Consider the following 22,405-nt stretch of genomic DNA (forward strand, 5'->3'; position numbering starts at 1 on the left):
GTCTTGCTGAGATGGACGGCAGAGGAAGCACCTGGTGACATAGAGACTGAAGAGTCTGGAGACGATTGGATGGTAGGAAAGCTCTCATGAGGAGTGTATCCAGGATCGCTCCAATGAATTGAAGCCTCTGAGTGGGAATGATATGAGATTTGGGTAGATTGATCTCGAATCCCAGAAGTTGTAGAAACTGGATGGTTTGGTTGGTGGCCAGAAGGGCTGCTTGAGCGGAAGTGTCTTTGATCAACCAATCGTCCAGGTAAGGAAATACATGCAGGTGGTGAGAGCGTAGAAATGCCGCTACCACAATGAGACATTTGGTGAATACCCTTGGAGAAGAGGCAAGACCGAAGGGCAGTACCTTGTACTGGTAATGACAATGATTGATCATGAATCGGAGATATGGTCTTGAGGTTACATTGATCGGTATGTGAGTGTAAGCCTCTTTGAGATCGAGGGAGCATAGCCAGTCGTTTTGATTTAGGAGGGGATAAAGGATGGCTAAAGAAAGCATCTTGAATTTTTCTTTTACAAGATGAATGTTGAGATCGCGAAGATCCAGGATGGGTCTGAGATCTCCTGTCTTTTTGGGAACTAGAAAGTAACGGGAGTAGAATCCCTGCCCCTTTTGATCTAGAGGAACTTCCTCTATAGCGTTCAGAAGGAGGAGGGATTGGACCTCCTGAATAAGGAGGGCCGATTGAGGACTGTTCAAAGCAGACTCTTTTGGCAGGCTTTGAGGTGGAAGAGTCTGAAAGTTGAGAGAGTAGCCGTGGCGGATGATGTTGAGGACCCATTGGTCCGATGTGATTACTTCCCACCGGCTGAGGAACAGAGAAAGTCGACCTCCTATAGGCTGAGGCAGGAGAGCAGGAATAGGGATACTGGCTATACTGTGGAGAATGAAGTCAAAAGGGCTGTGACTTCTGCTGAGGAGGTTGTTTAACAGCTTGTTGCTGCTGCTGTTGTCTGGGAGGCTGACGTTGTTGTTGCCTCTGACGCCTAGGTTGCTGAGCAGTGGTAGTCAATGGACGAGCTGTGAAGCGGCGTTGATAGGCCGATTGCTGCCTGTATGGTCTTGGCGGAGGAGGCTTCTTTTTATTCTTGAGCAGGGTATCCCAGCGCGTCTCATGAGCAGAGAGCTTTTGTGTGGTTGAGTCCATGGAATCCCCAAAGAGCTCATCCCCTAGGCATGGGGCATTGGCTAACCGATCTTGATGGTTAACATCAAGCTCGGATACCCGAAGCCAGGCCAAACGACGCATAGCTACTGACATTGCTGTCGCTCTGGATGTTAGTTCAAAGGTGTCATATATGGATCTCACCATAAACTTACGTAATTGTAGAAGAGACGACAAGCATGTGTGAAAAGCGGGATGCTTTCGTGAAGGAAGGTATTTTTCGAAAGAAGCCATGGTGGTAAGGAGATGCTTTAAATAAAAAGAAAAATGAAAAGCATAATTACTAGCCCTATTTGCTAACATAGCATTTTGGTAGAGCCTCTTACCAAATTTATCCATGGCCCTTCCTTCTCTGCCAGGAGGGACAGATGCATATACACTGGCTCCTGAAGTCTTTTTAAGGGTGGATTCGACAAATAAGGATTCATGTGGAAGTTGAGGTTTGTCGAACCCAGGAATGGGAATTACTTTATATAGAGAATCCAGTTTACGTGGGGCCCCTGAGACAGTTAAAGGAGTCTCTAAATTCTTATAGAAAGTTTCCCTCAAGATGTCATGAAGGGGAAGTTTCAAAAATTCTTTTGGAGGCTGATCAAAATCAAGGGCATCCAAAAAAGCTTTAGACTTTTTGGATTCAGCCTCCAAAGGAATGGACAAGGACTCACACATCTCTTTCAAAAAACTAGAGAAAGAGGAAGTGGCCTGTTTGGAGGATGGGTCAGGGACAGCCGAATCCTCCTCCTCTGAGGAACATTCGCCTTCAGAAAGAAAGGGTTCCTCTGAGTCTCCCCACAGATCAGGGTCCCTGACATGGGAAGAATGGTCCCGAGACTCAGGTGTCGACGTTTGCATATGTCGGGTTTTGCGCACCGACTTACCCGACCTCATCGATACCGAGTCAGGAGAAGTTATCGGTCGCACCGGTGCCGAAGTCTGCACCGATTGATGGTGAGCTCTCGGCTCCGGTGCCAGGACTGGCATCGATACCGATGAGGTTAGGTGAAGCGGTACCGAGACAGTGGAAGCGGGTAACACGGGTTCCACAATCGGTATCGATATGGGTTGATCCACAACCGGTACCGGTGGCTCGGTGCGGACTGGCACCGGAAGGTTCGGTGTCATGATAGCAGGAAGGAGTCGTTCTAATTGCTCCTTAAGCTGCACCTGAAGGATGGCCGTAATGCGGTCATCGAGGGATGGCACCGGTACCGCTTTTTTCTTCTGCGGTACCTGCGGTGCCGCTCGACGCCCCGGAGATGAGGAGCCCGATGTCGAGGGACTCACCTCTATAGGGGCGGAGCGCTTCCGCTGGCGTCTTACAGGCGGCAGGATTGGACTCACTGCACTCGAGGCCGGAAGACGTTCCAGCGGGGAAGGCTTCTTAGCCGGCTTACCTGACTGTTGAGACGCCGGTGTGGAATCACGCGGCGTCGAAGACGAGGGTGCCGACTGAATCGGTGCCGAAGCCGGAGTCGAAGGAACGGGGTCGGACATCTCGGCACCGAATAACAATCGCTGCTGAATTTGGCGATTTTTCAATGTCCGTTTTTTTAAAGTAGCACAGCGGGTGCAAGAAGAGGCCTGATGCTCAGGACCCAAACACTGTAAACACCAGTTGTGTGGGTCCGTGAGAGATATAGGCCTAGCACACCGCTGGCACTTTTTAAAACCCGGTTGAGGGGGCATGAAAGTAAAAACGGCTTCCGCCAAATCGAAGGCCGAGGCTTCGATGGTGGCAGAAGGCCCCGCCGGGGAAAACCGAAAAATAAAGAATAAAAATGAAAGGTTTTTTTTTTTTTTTTTTTTTACAATTGAGATAGAAAGAAAAAAGGCAATGTAAGCCAAAACGTTTACGCGAGCGGGAAGGCAAGTTAAGAAAATTTCAACAGCCGTTGAAAACGCGTCTTCTTAGCTCCGCGGAAACTAAGAAACTGAGGGACCGCGCGCCTCTGTCGGGCGGGAAGGCACTCGCGCGTGCGCGGTGCGGCCGAGCTAGAACTTTCTAAAAGTTCTTAGAGTGCAATCACTCTAAAATTGTCCGTACCGGGGCTCCGTCGGTGCCGTCACCCATCAGTCAAGAATATGCTGCCTGCTTGTCCTGGGATAATACCGTATTTTCGCAGATATAACGCGCGCGTTATACGTGATTTTACGTACCGCGCATACCCCTCGCGCGTTATATGCCTGAGCGCGGTATACAAAAGTTTTTAACCATAGTTCCCACCCCGCCCGACGCCCGATTCACCCCCCCAGCAGGACCGCTCGCACCCCCACCCCGAACGACCGCTCGCACGCGCTCCCACCCGCACCCGCATCCACGATCGGAGCAAGAGGGAGCCCAAGCCCTCTTGCCCGGCCGACTCCCCGACGTCCGATACATCCCCCCCCCCGGCAGGACCACTCGCACCCTCACCCCGAAGGACCGCCGACTCCCCAACAATATCGGGCCAGGAGGGAGCCCAAACCCTCCTGGCCACGGCGACCCCCTAACCCCACCCCGCACTACATTACGGGCAGGAGGGATCCCAGGCCCTCCTGCCCTCGACGCAAACCCCCCTCCCCCCAACGACCGCCCCCCCCAAGAACCTCCGCCCGTCCCCCAGCCGACCCGCGACCCCCCTGGCCGACCCCCACGACACCCCCACCCACCTTCCCCGTACTTTGTGTAGTTGGGCCAGAAGGGAGCCCAAACCCTCCTGGCCACGGCGACCCCCTAACCCCACCCCGCACTACATTACGGGCAGGAGGGATCCCAGGCCCTCCTGCCCTCGACGCAAACCCCCCTCCCTCCAACGACCGCCCCCCCCCCCCAAGAACCTCCGACCGCCCCCCAGCCGACCCGCGACCCCCCTGGCCGACCCCCCCACCCCCCTTCCCCGTACCTTTGGAAGTTGGCCGGACAGACGGGAGCCAAACCCGCCTGTCCGGCAGGCAGCCAACGAAGGAATGAGGCCGGATTGGCCCATCCGTCCTAAAGCTCCGCCTACTGGTGGGGCCTAAGGCGCGTGGGCCAATCAGAATAGGCCCTGGAGCCTTAGGTCCCACCTGGGGGCGCGGCCTGAGGCATATGGGCCAAACCCGACCATGTGTCTCAGGCCGCGCCCCCAGGTGGGACCTAAGGCTCCAGGGCCTATTCTGATTGGCCCACGCGCCTTAGGCCCCACCAGTAGGCGGAGCTTTAGGACGGATGGGCCAATCCGGCCTCATTCCTTCGTTGGCTGCCTGCCGGACAGGCGGGTTTGGCTCCCGTCTGTCCGGCCAACTTTCAAAGGTACGGGGAAGGGGGGTGGGGGGGTCGGCCAGGGGGGTCGCGGGGCGGGCGGAGGGTCTTGGGGGGGGGCGGTCGTTGGAGGGAGGGGGGTTTGCGTCGAGGGCAGGAGGGCCTGGGATCCCTCCTGCCCGTAATGTAGTGCGGGGTGGGGTTAGGGGGTCGCCGGGGCCAGGAGGGTTTGGGCTCCCTTCTGGCCCAACTACACAAAGTACGGGGAAGGCGGGTGGGGGTGTCGTGGGGGTCGGCCAGGGGGGTCGCGGGTCGGCTGGGGGACGGGCGGAGGTTCTTGGGGGGGGCGGTCGTTGGGGGGAGGGGGTTTGCGTCGAGGGCAGGAGGGCCTGGGATCCCTCCTGCCCGTAATGTAGTGCGGGGTGGGGTTAGGGGGTCGCCGTGGCCAGGAGGATTTGGGCTCCCTCCTGGCCCAATATTGTCGGGGAGTCGGCGGTCCTTCGGGGTGGGGGTGCGAGTGGTCCTGCCGAGGGGGGAGAAGAATCGGACGTCGAGGGGGGGCATCAGGCTTTCAGGATGGGGACAGGACTTCAAGGGGGGACAGGCAGATCTTCAAGGGGGACAGGCAGACCTTCAAGGGGGACAGGACTTCAAGGGGGACAGGCACGGAGAGGCGGGGCAGTGCACCGAAAGTCAGGGCGGGTGAACGGTGAGTCGGGGCAACCAGAGGAGAGTCGGGGCAGTGCACCGAAAGTCAGGGTGAGTCGGGGCAACCAGATGAGAGTCGGGGAGGGCGAAAGGAGAGTCGGGGTGGCCAGAGGAGAGTCGGGGAGAGCGAAAGGAGAGTCGGGGTGGCCAGAGGAGAGTCGGGCAGCATGCGCGTTATATGCCTGAGCGCGGTATAGAAAAGTTTTTGTACATATCATCGTGATTTCTGCGCGCTATACCCCTGTGCGCGTTTTACAATGGTGCGCGTTATATCCGCGAAAATACGGTAATCACCATCCAAAAGAAATCCCCTCAAAAAAACTGCTGAATTGTGGATTGGAGAGACTGTAAACAAATTTAAGCTTCAGTTGTTCAGCTGCATGATTTGTTGAGAAGGATTTGTTTGGCAGTGCCGGTGAGCATGGAGCACAAGTGCTAGATGAAGCCTAGGTTGCTTCAACGCAGCTTCAGCTGGCGACCGTCGGTTTGGGCTGAAATGCTAAATGAGCATGGCATGAGATCTGACTGAGCTTCACACGCACAGCCAAACTTCACAGACATTTACCAAGAATTATTGAGAACACTTCAGATATAAGGTAAGTGAACTTTATAGCATGAAATGAATTTAAAAATTTGAAGATAAATTATTGAACTCAGTTTAACATATGAGACTTGGTGAGGAGGAGGGTTTTTTATGCCAATGAAGTATCTCACAAGTTTGTGCCTGCTTGCAATAAAAAAGTGACTGCGGTAGGCTAGAGTCTGAGGCTTTTTCTTCCTTCTCAACAAATCATTTAGCTGAACAATTGAAGCTTAAATAATTTGTAGTTTCTCCAAACTACAAATCAGCAGGTTTTTTTAAAAGGAATTTTTTTGGATAGTGAACCCCACTATTTACCCGTCTCCATTGAGAATATTGACCATTAAAAACCCACTCTCTGTTTTCTGTCTTTCAACCAGTTCTTAATCTATAATAGGACATTACTTCCTATCTCATGTCTTTCTAATTTCCTCAGAAGTCTTTCATGAAGTACTTTGTCAAATGCCTCTTGAAAATCCAAATGCACAATATCAACCGTTTCACCTTTATCCACATGTTCATTCACCCCTTCAAAGAAATGCAGTAGATTGATGAGGCAAGTTTTCCCTTGACTAAATCCATGTTGGCTTTCTCTCATTAATCTATGCTTATGTTCTGTCATTTTGTTCTTTATAATAGTCTCTACCATTTTGCCCGGCACCGATGTCAGACTCACTGGTGCATAATTTCCTGGATCACCTCTGGAACTCTTTTTAAAAATTGGCGTCATGTTGGCCACCTTCCAGTCTTCCGGTACTATGCTGGTTTTAAAGAAAAATTACAAATAACTAACAATAGTTCTGCAAGTTCATTTTTCAATTCTATGAACACTCTGGGATGTATACCATCTGGTCCAGGCAATTTGCTACTGTTCAGTTTGTCAAATTGATCAATTACATTATCCAGTGTTACAGAGGTTTGTATGAGTTTCTCTGATTCATCAGAATTGAATACCATTTCTGGCACCGGCAATTCCCACGTCTTCCTCAGCTGCTTAGAGAAATTTTCTGCCAGCTCCCACTAAACTATTAACCAGGGAGAGACAGATTGCTTCTCCCTACTCCAAACTGCTCTCTTCCCTTTCTCACGCCAACTGCTCTCTTTTAGCTACACTGTTTTTGAGGCTAAATCTTTCAAAACAGTCAACAGTAGCTCTCTTTCTTGGCAGTGGGAGGACATTATAGGTCTGTTTGCTGAATTTCTGTTACGGCCCCTTAAGTTTGGAACTCTCTTCCTATCTATTTGAGAGAAGAGTGCAACCTTGATAAATTTAAGAGTAATTTAAAAACCTTTCTTTTCAAAGATGCTTTCGATAATTAATTATTTCTTTTTGATTTACTCTGTCTGTTGATTATGATTATGGAATATTTAGATCCCCTTCCTTATGTTTTTTCCTTGATTGTTCTGCTCTTTTAAACATTTTGTAGTTCACTCCCCTTTTCCTTATATTTACTTGTTTGTTAAGTTTGTTAATAGTCTTTTCTGGACTTAATTTTTTGTTAAGTATTGTATTGCCAGACGGGAGAGGAGACTTTTTTCAGTTATTTTATAGTTATTTTTTTACTTTCTTGATTTTGCTTCGGGAACTCCAGCAGCGGGAGCCTGCCCACGCCGCCGAGAAGGAGAGCATCAGACCTGCAAACAGGCCACTCAAGCCCCGATCCGCCTCCTCCCCATTGCCAGACGGGAGAGGAGACTTTTTTCTGTTATTTTACAGTTATTTTCCTTACTTTCTTGATTTGCTTCGGGAACTCCAGCAGCGGGAGCTTTTGCCGACAGAGCCAACCCAGCCCGCACCAACACCATTACCACAGCCCAAACCAGAGACATACCAGAACCAAAGAATCTTCCACACCACAAACAAAATGGAAAATTACATATACAAAACCACACTTGCCATCCTAATACTTTCACTACTCATTTCCAACTGGCAAACCACAGGATATCACCTATCACCCATCCCAATTCTGACAACAACCTACAGACAACCACAACCACCCAGAAAAATCCACACCACGAGAACCCTAACATCCTGCCCACTGACCAGCCAAGACCACATTCCCACCACCTGGGGAAAAAGACCTCCACCAAAGCACAAGACTACTACTCAAAAACAACTCACACCACCAAAAAATATCCTCTACCTTAATTGCAATCCTAATTCCAACACAAAATATACCTCGTTAACCTGTGCCTACATGAATATAAGATCAATTAGCCCAAAAGCAAACCTAATTAAAGACTGGCTGACTGAAGAACAACTAAGCTGTCTCTTCCTAGCCGAAACCTGGCTAACATCCAATTCGGACCCATGCATAACCGAATTCTGCCCCAAAGGGTACAAATTAGAGCTGGTTTGTCGAGAAAACAAACGAGGGGGAGGACTAGCTATTCTAGTACAAAACAACCTCAACCTAAAAGTTCTACACAAACACTCAACCCCTCACTTAGACCTTCTTGCATGCCAACTCTCCGACAATACACTCACAGACACCTTGAACTGTCTATTATGCTACATCACTCCAGGAAAATGGAACACTTCAAAACTTGAACTCGAAGAATTCATATTCCAGAACTCTCTAACCTCCACATACAATTTGCTCCTAGGAGACATCAATCTCCACCTCGAGGACCACACATCCAAACAAGTAGACGATATACTCTCATACCTCGACGCCCTATCCTACCAGATCCTCAATCCTGAACCCACGCACGAAAAAGGCCACCAACTTGATATAGCAGCATTCACGTCTCATAACCTCCACACCCCAAAAATTCATATCACCTCTCTTTGGTCAGACCACCACAAATACACTTTCACCATCAACTGGCCTCAAAATAACACAAAACCCAAGCCACAAAAAACAACCTTCAAATCTAGACAGAAAATTGAGCCTGCCACATTCTGGGATAAAGTTGACCCTATAATCGCCCCCATCGACCCAACTGACTTCGTAAATCACTGGCGCATCCTAAGTGAAACAACCTTGAACGAGCTAGCCCCTGAAAAAACCAAACATAGAACCTGCAGATCCTCAGACAAGTGGTTCGACTCCGAACTCCTCCTACAAAAAAGGCATTGCAGACAACTTGAAAGATCTTGGAGAAAAAAGAAAAATGATCAAACCAAATCCGCTTGGAGAACCCAAATCAAACTATACAATATCAAACTTAAAGAAAAGCGCAAAACATACTACTCTAAACTAATTGGCACAAACACCTCTGACACAAAAACACTCTTCAACTTAGTAAAAAAACTTACGGACACAAACCCATTCCTTGCCACTCAAGGCAATAAACCACCAACAGCTTCTCAACTAGCAGACCACTTCAAACACAAGATCACTACAATCAGAAATACCTTCAACAACTCAACCACCAAACTCTACGAGATAATAACCCCCACAACGGAAGAAGCCATATCTGCAGACAGAACATGGACCACATTCCCAACCCTACAATGGTCTGATTTGAACCGACTATACAAAAAATACAGCCACACCTCATGCGACTTGAACTACTGCCCATCGTATCTGCTTACAAATGCCTCCCTTAAATTCAAAACCAACCTCATGCAATGGATTCAAAGCACTCTCATAGAAGGTCAATTCCCACAAGATCTTGGAGAGATCATAATCACACCCCTACTGAAAGATCAAAAAGGCCCTATAGACGCTCCTACCAACTACAGACCTATCGCTTCGATCCCATTATATGTCAAACTGATTGAAGGACTTGTGGCTCAATACCTCACCAACTACCTATTTGACCATAATATACTTCACTCCTCTCAATCAGGATTTAGATCTCACCACAGCACGGAAACACTACTAGCTACACTACTAGACATAGCCCGACAACACCTCAGTAAAGGACACAGGATCCTAATTATCCAACTAGATCTTTCCGCCGCCTTCGATCTAGTCGATCACACCATATTACTCCAGATACTTGATGCAATCGGGATCTCAGGGGTGGTTTACAATTGGTTCCAAGGATTCCTCAAAACAAGAACGTACAGAGTTAAGACAAACAACACGAAATCTAACACATGGTCAAATCCATGCGGAGTCCTGCAGGGGTCACCACTATCGCCCATTCTATTCAATCTCTTCATCTCCTCCCTCGGCACCACTTTAGACAACCTAAATGTAACATCATTCAGCTACGCAGATGACATAACTATTCTCCTCCCCTTTGAAATCCAAGACCACACCTCAACAGGACACCTGGAAATAATTCTGGATGAAGTAGAAAAATGGATGACAAACCACAAACTGAAACTAAACCCGGACAAAACCAAATTCCTAATGCTTGAAACGGACAAAAACCCATCCATAACAGACCTAGAAATTAAAGCAACCAAATACCCAATCCAGACCTCACTCAGAATCTTGGGAGTGCAGATAGACAGATGCTGCACTATGCAGACCCAAATCAACAAAACTACCCAAAAAGCATTCTTCACAATGCGCAACTTAAGAAAAATAAGGAAATTCTTTGACAAAGAACACTACAGGATAATTGTACAATCCCTGGTACTAGGTCTCGTGGACTACTGCAATATCCTTTATCTACCATGCCCCACAAACATGATCAAAAAACTTCAAACTGTTCAGAACACAGCCCTTAGACTAATTTACTCACTCGGAAAATTTGACCACATCACCAATGCCTACCTAGACTCACACTGGCTACCGATTCGAGCCAGAATTCAATTCAAACTATACTGTCTACTCTTCAAAGTAATTAACGGTACTGCACCCACCTACCTAAATGACCGCCTAAACCGTAACCTTCCAACCAGAACAAGAAGAAAACTGACATCATTCACATACCCACCACTCAAGGGTACTCACCGCAAAAAGCTTTATGATAGCCTCCTGGCAACACATGCTGCAAAACTCGAACCTTCCATCACCAGATTGTTAACCACAACATCAGACCTCAAGACATTCCGTAAAGAAATCAAAACACTGCTGTTCAAAAAGCATATACAATCTACCTAACCTCCCTCACCCCATCCCCCAAGAAACCAAAACACTGCCGTCCAAAACATCTTCCGATGTTATTAAGTCTTTACTATCATTCTGTTATTAAGTCTCTATCCTCAAACTGTATTCTCTATTGTCATGTACCATCCTGGAAATGTCCAGTTCTCTTCTTATGTAATCCGCTTTGAACCGCAAGGTACAAGCGGAATAAAAATCACTAATGTAATGTAATGTAATATTACTCCCTTAATACTGTAATTTTATTATGTTCATCGCTTTGAAATATGATTAAGCGATTAATCAAAAACATTATTAAACTTGTGAACACAGTGAACACAGAAATTCTCCTCCTCACATATCCATAGTCTGGCAACAAGTATGTGTGCATCTACAAGAAAGCATGTAAGGTAAACTGAATTACAATCATTTATTTCCTTGGTTATTATAATTTCACAAACCTCAGACCTTATTTTCCTAATCTCCTTTATTATATTTTTTTAAGTGCACACAAAAACCCCTAAGAGATGGAATTATTTCCTATACAATGCACTTGTAGCCCAAATTTTATTATGCATTATGCTGTCAGATCTCACCCCTCTGTTTCTCCCACCATTTTCATGAGGCCCTACTAAGAGCTACCAGGTGTTTGGGGGTTTTTTGTTGTTTTTTTTTAAAGCATCAGTTGCAATTGGTCCAGATTTCAGATTTCTCCTGCTCTGGTAGCACATCTTTGGCCTGCTGTGATCTTTCTATTTAATAGCTACTTGCTTCATAGACCTCACAGGTAAACATTAATATGTAGATATTGTCCTTCTTAGTTTCAGATGGTTGTCCTAAGAAAGCAATAAAAGGAACAATACTAAATAACATTGTTAGAGGTTTTGGCTCTAGCTCACTTCCTAATAGATTTTTTTGGGAAGGGTGGGGGGGGTCACACAAAGGGAAGAGGAAATAATAGTAAGGATTCTTTGGGCATGGAGTTCTCAAGTTGAACAAGAATATTTTCATAATGATATCTTAGCAGAACAAATATCACATATGATTCAAACTGTGCATATATAGTAAAAAAGAAAGGGGGACATACCCTCAATAATAGAAATTCTGGTTTGACGAAGTCCAGCAAGTACATTGTATCCGGAGCACGAAGCCAGTCAGCAATTGATCTGTTAAAATTGGAATCCAACTAGTCAACAAGAAGAGCTATATCCTCTGTCAGCAAATATACACTTTCACTACTTATTTCCCATGTTTTTTTATCAAATTTATTGTTTATAAGTGGAAGAATACATTTCCCATAAACTAAATATTCCTTTGACTAGAAAGGCTAGTAGCTATAGACTTGTCAACAGGGCTAGATTAACACTATATTGTGCCCCTCTTTTCTAGTGCTGCTTTTGCTGCACATGTGCTGCCATGTAGAGAATGACACAGGGACAAAATTTTCCCCATCCCCACGGGAACTCATTTTCCTGTCCCCAAGAGTTCTTTACCAGTTCTTCCTCATTCCTGCATGCTCCATCCTCATCTGCACAAGCCTCAAACACTTTAAAATCATAAGTGTTCGAGGTTTGTGCAGTTAAGGCAAAACTTACAGGAATGGGACAAGAATCAAGACAGCGACAAAACTCACGGGGACAGGACGGGGAAATTGAGTTCCTGAGGGGACATGGACAAATTTCTCCCTGTGTCATTCTCTACTGCCATGTAAATGTTTTGCATTTTCTGCCAGTTCTTTTCCCTCAGCCTGCAGTAAACTCTTCCAGAGTTGCCAGATGGCTGTTTTTCAGGTGGCTTGGCCAGTTTTTGAATGGTCAGACTAATTGTCAGCAAAGCCTTCAAACTGGCAGAAAAGTCAGGGAGTTTTATTTCTGCCCTCATGCTCCCTGCAAACCCCCCTCTACCCAAAGAATAGTCCAACAATTCCCTTTCCAGTCTCTCCCTTCCATGAATCCAACATCTCTCCATCTACTTTTGCTCCACTCCCAGCCTCCTGCAGAGCCAGTGGCATATCTCCTACCCCCTCTCCCAACACACAAGGCAATCCTCTAAAAAGCAATGAGTCACTAGCAGCAAAAACGACACACTACTTCCAGATGCGGAGCTTCCCATCTGTTGCCCCCCATCTCCTCTAATGCAATTTCTTTTAAGCAGGACACAGTAGAGAAAAGGCTCCAAGGCTGGCAGAAGCAGTGTACCTTCCTTGCTGCTGGCACTTACTAGGTTTGAAGGACAGCAAATGGGAGGAGGAGAGGGAGAGACGTGAAACATATGGTAGTGGTGGTGGGGGAAGAGAGCAGAAGGATGAAAGACATGCAATTGGGGGCCAGGCATGGGGGGAAGGGAGACAGAGACAGAGAACTGAGGAGAGGGGGGGGGAATTCATGGCAACAGTTTAAAATGACTTCTTTAGGATGGCAGATAAGAGATCTGAACACTGTCTTTAATGGTTCTCAGAACACTGCTCTAATAAATAAGCCACTTTCCCTACACAATGTGATGTCATAGGGAGAAGTCTTCAAACAAGCATGACTGAATTCTTTAATGAGGTAACCAGAGATAGATCAGATAAATATGTGGCCAGATGAATTTTTATTTTTGATTTCATTACTCACTGTTCTTAAGCCTGAGCTCAAGGCAAGTTACAATTGAGGTTTTATCATTATTTCCCTGTCGAAGGGGGCATAGATTCTAAGCTGCACCCTGAAGCAATGACTTACCCAAGATCATAAAAAGCAGTAAGGCATTTCACACTTAAAACTCTAAAAATGCAGTGCTTGCTGTTATTGGCAATTTCTGCACAGACTGCTGGAGTCAAAGGGCCAGTAAATGCACATGCCAAATGTGATATCACAGTAAGTTAGAATACTTAGCTATTAGAGTGCAATGTTTTGGCTTACTATTGTGTCTAGAAAATGATATTTTACATCCTGTGTACGCACGCCCACAACGACCTACATTAGACTAACAAGGAAAAATGATAAATAAATTACTGAATATGCCTTTGCATGAGGTAGAGGTTTCCTTAACTGATGAAATGTTCGGCCAGAAGGAAATACAGTTTAAGAAACTTCTCTTTACGTATTCCGAGTAACTTCTACTAGAAAACATGCGTTAAAAATTTTGAGTGTCAATTTTCTCTTTCCAGGGAGAAATCTGTGCAATTTAAAACCCTTGCTGTAGTTTAAGGAGTGAAGTTGTATGCATATATGGATACTATACTGCTCTGAAAAGCCAGAACACAGTAACTCAAATTTTTGTCAAAATAAAGCTAACTAGCTAGGCATCCTTGTATTTCTTAATATGGAGACTATTTAATATTTGGATGCATTTTCAAGTCTGCAGCAAAAGTCCAGAACACAGTATCTCTTGATTGGGAGATATGTTAAGCCTGAAAGCCACTGAAGTGGTGTACGACATTCACGTAAGAGTGGGTAAAAGTTGGAAAAGCACCAAAACACAAGTGCTTTCATTCCAGTAGAGCAGCTGAAGGGAAGGGAAGGCAGGTTGTACAAACTCTGGGTATGAATCAAGAGACTGTGCTCTTAGTCTAAAGCAATTAATAGATACAGTATCATCTAGCACATGATGCAAGAAAAACATGCATTACTGGAAGGATGCCCAAATGCAGGGTAGAAAAACTTGTAGAAGTGATGGCACACAGTTACAAATGATTTGATGAAACAGAAAAATAGAAATAAATAAATATGATCATAGGAAAGTAATGAGATGTTTACTAAGGAATAATAATTAGAAGTAGATTGAACTTTTAAATAAAATAGCGCTGTATGCAGCCGATATTTCTTCTTTTTGTGTACTAAAAGCACAAAACAGAGTATACCACACAGAAAGCACAGTTACTTACCGTAACAGGTGTTATCCAGGGACAGCAGGCAGATATTCTTGACTGATGGGTGACGGCACCGACGGAGCCCCGGTACGGACAATTTTAGAGTGATTGCACTCTAAGAACTTTTTAGAAAGTTCCAGCTTGGCCGCACCGCGCACGCGCGAGTGCCTTCCCGCCCGACAGAGGCGCGCGGTCCCTCAGTTAGTATAAGCCAGCTAAGAAGCCAACCCGGGGAGGTGGGTGGGACGCAAGAATATCTGCCTGCTGTCCCTGGATAACACCTGTTACGGTAAGTAACTGTGCTTTATCCCAGGACAAGCAGGCAGCTATTCTTGACTGATGGGTGACCTCCAAGCTAACAAAAAGAGGGATGGAGGGAAGGTTGGCCATTAGGAAAACAAATTTTGTAAAACAGATTGGCCGAAGTGACCATCCCTTCTGGAAAATGCATCCAGACAATAATGAGATGTAAAAGTGTGAACTGAGGACCAAGTAGCAGCCTTGCAGATTTCCTCAATAGGAGTGGAACGGAGGAAAGCTACAGATGCTGCCATTGCTCTGACTTTATGGGCCGTGACAGAACCTTCCAGTGTCAGTCCGGTCTGAGCATAACAGAATGAAATGCACGCTGCAAGCCAATTTGACAACGTACGTTTAGAAACAGGACGTCCCAATTTGTTCGGATCAAAGGACAGGAAAAGTTGGGGAACTGATCTGTGGGGTTTCGTACGCTCCAGATAGTAAGCAAGAGCCCTTTTACAATCCAAAGTATGTAGAGCTTGTTCTCCAGAATGAGAATGAGGTTTTGGAAAGAAAACAGGCAGAACAATGGATTGGTTGAGATGAAATTCAGAAACAACCTTGGGGAGAAACTTTGGATGTGTACGCAGAACCACCTTGTCATGGTGAAAAACCGTAAAAGGTGGATCCGCAACCAACGCATGAAGCTCACTGACCCTCCTGGCAGAGGTAAGAGCAATAAGGAAAAGAACCTTCCAAGTGAGAAATTTGAAAGGAGAAGTAGCTAAAGGTTCAAATGGAGGCTTCATTAAAGCTGAAAGAACCACATTGAGATCCCAGATAACCGGAGGGGCTTTAAGAGGTGGTTTCACATTGAAAAGCCCACGCATGAACCTGGATACCAGGGGATGAGCTGAAAGAAGTTTTCCATGGACTGGCTCATGAAAAGCTGCAATAGCACTGAGGTGGACCCTGATGGAAGAGGACTTCAGGCCAGAATCAGACAAAGAAAGAAGATAATCCAACAACGTCTCCACTGCTAGGGAAGTGGGATCAAGATGATGAAGAAGACACCAGGAAGAAAATCTCGTCCACTTCTGATGGTAACATTGTAGAGTGGCTGGCTTCCTGGAGGCATCCAGAATGGAACGAACGGGCTGAGACAAAAGAGTATCAGTCGAGTTCAGCCCGAGAGATACCAAGCCATCAGGTGTAGAGACTGGAGGTTGGGATGCAGAAGGGTTCCCTGCTGTTGCGTAAGCAGAGAAGGAAACAGAGGAAGAAGAAAAGGTTCCCTGGAACTGAGTTGAAGTAGAAGGGAGAACCAATGTTGCCTGGGCCACCTCGGAGCAATCAGAATCATTGTGGCTCGTTCCCTCTTGAGCTTGAACAAGGTTCTCAACATGAGAGGCAGAGGAGGGAAGGCGTACAGGAACAGATTCGACCAGTCGAGGAGAAAAGCATCTGCTGTGAGACGGTGTGGAGAGTAAAGTCTGGAGCAGAAAAGGGGCAGCTGATGATTGTGAGGAGCTGCAAAGAGGTCTATCTGAGGAGTGCCCCATTGATTGAAGATAGACTGCAGAGTTACGGGATCGAGCGTCCACTCGTGAGGTTGGAGAATTCTGCTGAGTTTGTCCGCTAAGGAATTCTGTTTCCCCTGAATGTATATAGCTTTCAGGAAGAGATGATGATCTATGGCCCAAGTCCAGATCTTCTGAGCTTCCTGGCATAAAAGGCGAGAGCCTGTCCCACCCTGTTTGTTGATGTAGTACATCGCAACCTGAATGTCTGTGCACAACAGAAGGACCTGCGGAAAGAGGAGGTGTTGGAAGGCCTTGAGGGCGTAAAACATCGCTCTGAGTTCCAGGAAATTGATTTGATGCTTCCTTTCCTGGGCTGACCAAAGACCCTGAGTCTGGAACTCGTTCAAGTGAGCTCCCCATGCGTACAGAGAGGCGTCGGTGGTGATGACTAGTTGATGAGGAGGCTGATGGAACAGAAGACCTCTGGATAGATTTGAGGATACCAACCACCATTGAAGAGACTGACGAAGAGATGATGTCACAGATATATGTCGGGAGCAAGGATCCGACGCTTGGGACCACTGAGTAGCAAGGGTCCATTGAGGAGTGCGCAGGTGAAGACGTGCGTGAGGTGTGACATGAACTGTGGATGCCATGTGCCCCAAGAGTACCATCATTTGTCTGGCTGAGATGGAAGGTAGGGAAAGCACTTGCTGACATAGAGACTGAAGGGTTTGAAGACGATTGGATGGTAGGAAAGCTCTCATTAGGAGTGTATCCAGGATCGCTCCAATGAATTGAAGTCTCTGAGTGGGGATGAGATGAGATTTGGGTAGATTGATCTCGAACCCCAGGATTCGTAGAAACTGGATGGTTTGGTTGGTAGCCATGAGAACTGCTTGAGCAGATGTGGCTTTGATCAACCAATCGTCTAGATAAGGAAATACATGAAGGTGGTGAGAGCGTAGAAATGCCGCTACCACAATGAGACATTTGGTGAATACCCTTGGAGAGGAGGCAAGACCGAAGGGCAGCACCTTGTACTGGTAATGACAATGATTGATCATGAATCGGAGATATGGTCTGGAGGTTACATTGATCGGTATGTGAGTGTAAGCCTCTTTGAGATCGAGGGAGCATAGCCAGTCGGTTTGATTTAGAAGGGGATAAAGGATGGCTAAAGAAAGCATCTTGAATTTTTCTTTTACCAGATGAATGTTGAGATCGCGAAGATCTAGGATGGGTCTGAGATCTCCTGTCTTTTTGGGAACTAGAAAGTAACGGGAGTAGAATCCCTGCCCCTTTTGATCTAGAGGAACTTCCTCTATAGCGTTCAGAAGGAGGAGGGATTGGACCTCCTGAATAAGGAGGGCTGATTGAGGACTGTTCAAAGCAGACTCTTTTGGCAGGCTTTGAGGGGGAAGAGTCTGAAAGTTGAGAGAGTAGCCGTGGCGGATGATGTTGAGGACCCATTGGTCCGAAGTGATTACTTCCCACCGGCTGAGGAACAGAGAAAGTCGACCTCCTATAGGTTGAGGCAGGAGAGCAGGAATAGGGATACTGGCTATACTGCGGAGAATGAAGTCAAAAGGGCTGTGACTTCTGCTGAGGAGGTTGTTTCACAGGTTGCTGCTGCTGCTGCTGTCTGGGAGGCTGACGTTGCTGTTGCCTCTGACGTCGAGGTTGTTGAGCAGTGGTAGGCAATGGACGGGCTGTGAAACGGCGTTGATAAGCCGATTGCTGCCTGTATGGTCTTGGTGGAGGAGGCTTCTTTTTATTCTTGAGCAGGGTATCCCAGCGTGTCTCATGAGCCGAGAGCTTTTGGGTGGTTGAGTCCATGGATTCCCCAAAGAGCTCATCCCCTAGGCATGGGGCGTTGGCTAACCGATCTTGATGGTTAACATCAAGCTCGGATACCCGAAGCCAGGCCAAACGGCGCATAGCCACCGACATAGCTGTCGCTCTGGATGTAAGTTCAAAGGTGTCATATATGGACCTAACCATAAACTTACGAAGTTGGAATAGAGACGACAAGCATGAGTGAAAAGATTGTTGTTTTCTGGAAGGAAGATATTTTTCGAAAGAAGCCATGGTGGTAAGGAGATGCTTTAAATAAAAAGAAAAATGAAAAGCATAATTACTAGCTCTATTTGCTAACATAGCGTTTTGGTAGAGCCTCTTACCGAACTTATCCATGGCCCTTCCTTCTCTGCCAGGAGGGACAGATGCATATACACTGGCTCCTGAAGTCTTTTTAAGGGTGGATTCGACAAATAAGGATTCGTGTGGAAGTTGAGGTTTGTCGAACCCAGGAATGGAAATTACTTTGTATAGAGAATCCAGTTTACGTGGGGCCCCTGGGACAGTTAAAGGAGTCTCTAAATTCTTATAGAAAGTTTCCCTCAAGATGTCATGAAGGGGAAGTTTCAAAAATTCCTTTGGAGGCTGATCAAAATCAAGGGCATCCAAAAAAGCTTTAGACTTTTTGGATTCAGCCTCCAAAGGAATGGACAAAGACTCACACATCTCTTTCAAGAAATTGGAGAAAGAGGAAGTGGCCTGTTTGGAGGATGGGTCAGGGACAGCCGAATCCTCCTCCTCTGAGGAACATTCTCCTTCAGAAAGAAAGGGTTCCTCTGAGTCTCCCCACAGATCAGGGTCTCTGACATGGGAAGAATGGTCCCGAGACTCAGGTGTCGATGTTTGCATGTGTCGGGTTTTGCGTACCGACTTACCCGACCTCATCGATACCGAGTCAGGCGAAGTTATCGGTCGCACCGGTGCCGAAGTCTGTACCGATTGATGGTGAGCTCTCGGCTCCGGTGCAAGGACTGGCATCGATACCGATGAGGTTTGGTGAAGCGGTACCGAGACAGTGGAAGCAGGTAAGACAGGTTCCACAACCGGTACCGATACGGGTTGATGTACAACCGGTACCGATGGCTCGGTGTGGACTGGCACCGGAAGGTTCGGTGTCATTATAGCAGGAAGGAGTCGTTCTAATTGCTCCTTAAGCTGCACCTGAAGGATGGCCGTAATGCGGTCATCGAGGGATGGCACCGGTACCGCTTTTTTCTTCTGCGGTACCTGCGGTGCCGCTCTACGCCCCGGAGATGAGGAGCCCGATGTCGAGGGACTCACCTCTATAGGGGCGGAGCGCTTCCGCTGGCGTCTAACCGGCGGCAGGATTGGACTCACTGCACTCGAGGCCGGAAGACGTTCCAGCGGGGAAGGCTTCTTAGCCGGCTTACCTGACTGTTGAGATGCCGGTGTGGAATCACGCGGCGTCGAAGACGAGGGTGCCGACTGAAGCGGTGCCGAAGCCGGAGTCGAAGGAACGGGGTCGGACATCTCGGCACCGAATAACAAACGCTGTTGAATTAAGCGATTTTTTAATGTTCTTTTCTTTAAAGTAGCACAGCGGGTGCAAGAAGAGGCCTGATGCTCAGGACCCAAACACTGCAAGCACCAGTTGTGTGGGTCCGTGAGAGATATAGGCCTAGCACACCGCTGGCACTTTTTAAAACCCGGTTGAGGGGGCATGAAAGGGAAAACGGCTTCCGCCAAATCGAAGGCCGAGGCTTCGATGGTGGCAGAAGGCCCCGCCGGGGAAAAATCGAAATTGAAGAAAAAAGAAGTTTTTTTTTTTTTTTTTTTTTTTTACCAAAATAAAAGAAAGTAATAAAAGAAAGTAATAAAGTCAAAAGTTTACGCGAGCGGGAAGGCAAGTTATAAAAAAATTTCAACAGCCGTTGAAAACGCGTCTTCTTAGCTCCGCGGAAACTAAGAAACTGAGGGACCGCGCGCCTCTGTCGGGCGGGAAGGCACTCGCGCGTGCGCGGTGCGGCCGAGCTGGAACTTTCTAAAAAGTTCTTAGAGTGCAATCACTCTAAAATTGTCCGTACCGGGGCTCCGTCGGTGCCGTCACCCATCAGTCAAGAATAGCTGCCTGCTTGTCCTGGGATAACAAAGCCTACTTTTTTCTCAAGCTCTTTGATACCCTCAATTGCAAAGCTTTTGTGAGGCTTTGACACAGCTGGTTTCTGTCCTTAGAATGATGGCTGTTTCACACTTTTACAAACCAAAAATTAGTCCTTCAATGCTAATACTAATACATGTAGCAGAATCATGCGCTGATAGAGGAACTTTTAGGAAGCTCCTCAAAACACAATTGTTTATCAATGCTTTTTATAGGGTCTGATTTGTCCTGTTTAAATGCTGGGGGTAGACTGTGGGAACTCGCTGCAGCCATTCAGATAGCGGTTCTGCACGGCCAGGAGCATAGAAGATTGCTCCTGTCCCAATTCACCGCTGAACCATCAGGGATTTTAAAGGTATACTTTTTACTAATTGGGGAGGCGGGAGGGAGGTGAGAGTTGTTAGAGTCGGCCAGGTCAGGAGAGATCGCTCCTGTTCTGACCCATGGCTGGACCACCAGGTCTTATGGCTTGCCCAGTGAAGGCCTGCGGGTGGGTGCTTACCTGAATATAAACAGAGACCCCTATTTCCTGGCCATTTTTTGGTCCAAAAATATCATTTTACATTTGACTATATCTGGTAATTTCAGCTTTTCTGTGTTGGTATTTCTTAAACATATTAGCTAGTGGCACTGGTTCTCCACAAGATGATATAAATAAGGGCAATATCCAAAACCACCTTTAGATATGCTTGATATAAACAGCATACATTATGCACCTTATTCTTACTAGTTCATTTAAATGAACTAGTAAGAATAAGGTACATAATGTATGCTGTTTACATCAAGCATATCTAAAGGTGATATTTCTTAAACAGACATAGGAGCCTGTGTGTCCTTATAAAACCTAGGCAACCTGTTAGAGAATCATCCTCCATGTAGACAAGTATACTGCAATATTATTGTATTATTGAGTGCCTTTTCTAGAGAGCAGGTCTAATAAGCTGTAAGAGGTCATTTTCACCTGTTGTTGGTCTTTACATAGATCATTGCTAGAGCCAACGTGGCACCCGGGCATGTAACGTCCACATTTATGGTGTCGCCTTCCTGTCAAAGAGGAACATTCTTGTAAGTACCACCTACTGATCATATTGCTGTTCTCATTTGTGCGTGTTTGTTCTAACTGGTATGCAAAACCAATAGCCTCCATTATAACAATTCTTTAAAACTAAGGCTGTACATCGATTAAAATATTAATTGCACAATCCCATAAAGCATCTCCTTTACAGTGCAATATAGAGACAGTACATGTAAAGACTTAAAATTGACATACTTCAATTACTAAACTAAAAATAAAATCATTTATCTTACCTTTGTTGTCTGGTGATTTTATCTTTTTAATTATCTTGTTCCCTGACTCTGGTTCTGCTTCCCTGTGCACACAGTACAGTTCTTTGCTGTCAACTTTGCTTCCAGGGCCTCCTGTCTATTCACTATTTTTTCTCTTCTTCCTCACTTCCTACTCTATATCAATTTTTCACATTCAACTTTCTTCCATTTTTCTTCCTCCATCTCAAATCTATCTAGTTTTCATTTCTCCCATTCTCTTCCCTTCTCCTCCATTCATGGGCACCATCTTCTCCCTTCTTTCTTCCCTTCCCTGCCATGGGAACCATTCTCCTTCCATCTCTTTACTCTTACTTTCCCCTCTTCTTCATAAACACCATCTCGTCTAGCCTTTCTTTTCTCCCTTTCCCCGCCTCTCCATGCGCACCATATCTTCCACCTCTCCTCTCCTCTATAGGCACCATCTTTTCCCTCTCCTCCATTTATGGTCCATCATTTGTTCCCTTCTTTCCCCACCACTCCACTCCACGGTCACCAAATTTCTCCTTTGTTTTTCCATCCTCTTATTTCTAGCAACTTTCCCTCTAAAAAAAATCCCCCTCTCTTCAGGCTCCTGTTCCTGCACTTCTGAATCTTCACTCCCTCCCCCCAGGTCTGCATTCTCTCACTCTCCTACTAGCCCCTCTCAGCCCTCCAACCTTGCCTTTAACGCTAAAGTGCTGAAAGCATGCTGCTTCTCTCACCTGTTTAAAGCCTCTTTTTCTCTCTGTAGCGTCCTGCCTCCTCTAACAAAACTTCCTGTTTCTGGGGCATGACATCACAGAGAGAGAGAGGCTTTACTTGGGTGAGAGA

The 22,405-nt window shown here is 46.5% G+C and overlaps 1 protein-coding gene across 4 annotated transcripts in view; it reads right to left on the reverse strand.

Moving 5' to 3' along the window:
* The window catches only part of ANAPC1 (anaphase promoting complex subunit 1), a 261,021-nt gene that overhangs the window by 107,799 nt on the left and 130,817 nt on the right, over positions 1–22,405 (reverse strand). For all 4 annotated transcript variants that reach the window (XR_004538746.1, XM_033936934.1, XM_033936932.1 and 1 more), the window contains 2 exons: positions 21,231–21,313; positions 11,765–11,843 (listed from right to left, as the gene is read on the reverse strand). Coding sequence is in view for 3 of the 4 variants with exons in the window: in XM_033936934.1 (XP_033792825.1) it covers positions 11,765–11,843; positions 21,231–21,313 (162 nt within the window). In the remaining variant the exon portion in view is untranslated. The remainder of the gene's footprint in view (positions 1–11,764; positions 11,844–21,230; positions 21,314–22,405) is intronic.

Source organism: Geotrypetes seraphini, chromosome 3, assembly GCF_902459505.1.
Source record: "Geotrypetes seraphini chromosome 3, aGeoSer1.1, whole genome shotgun sequence".
Classification (NCBI taxonomy): Eukaryota; Metazoa; Chordata; class Amphibia; order Gymnophiona; family Dermophiidae; genus Geotrypetes; species Geotrypetes seraphini.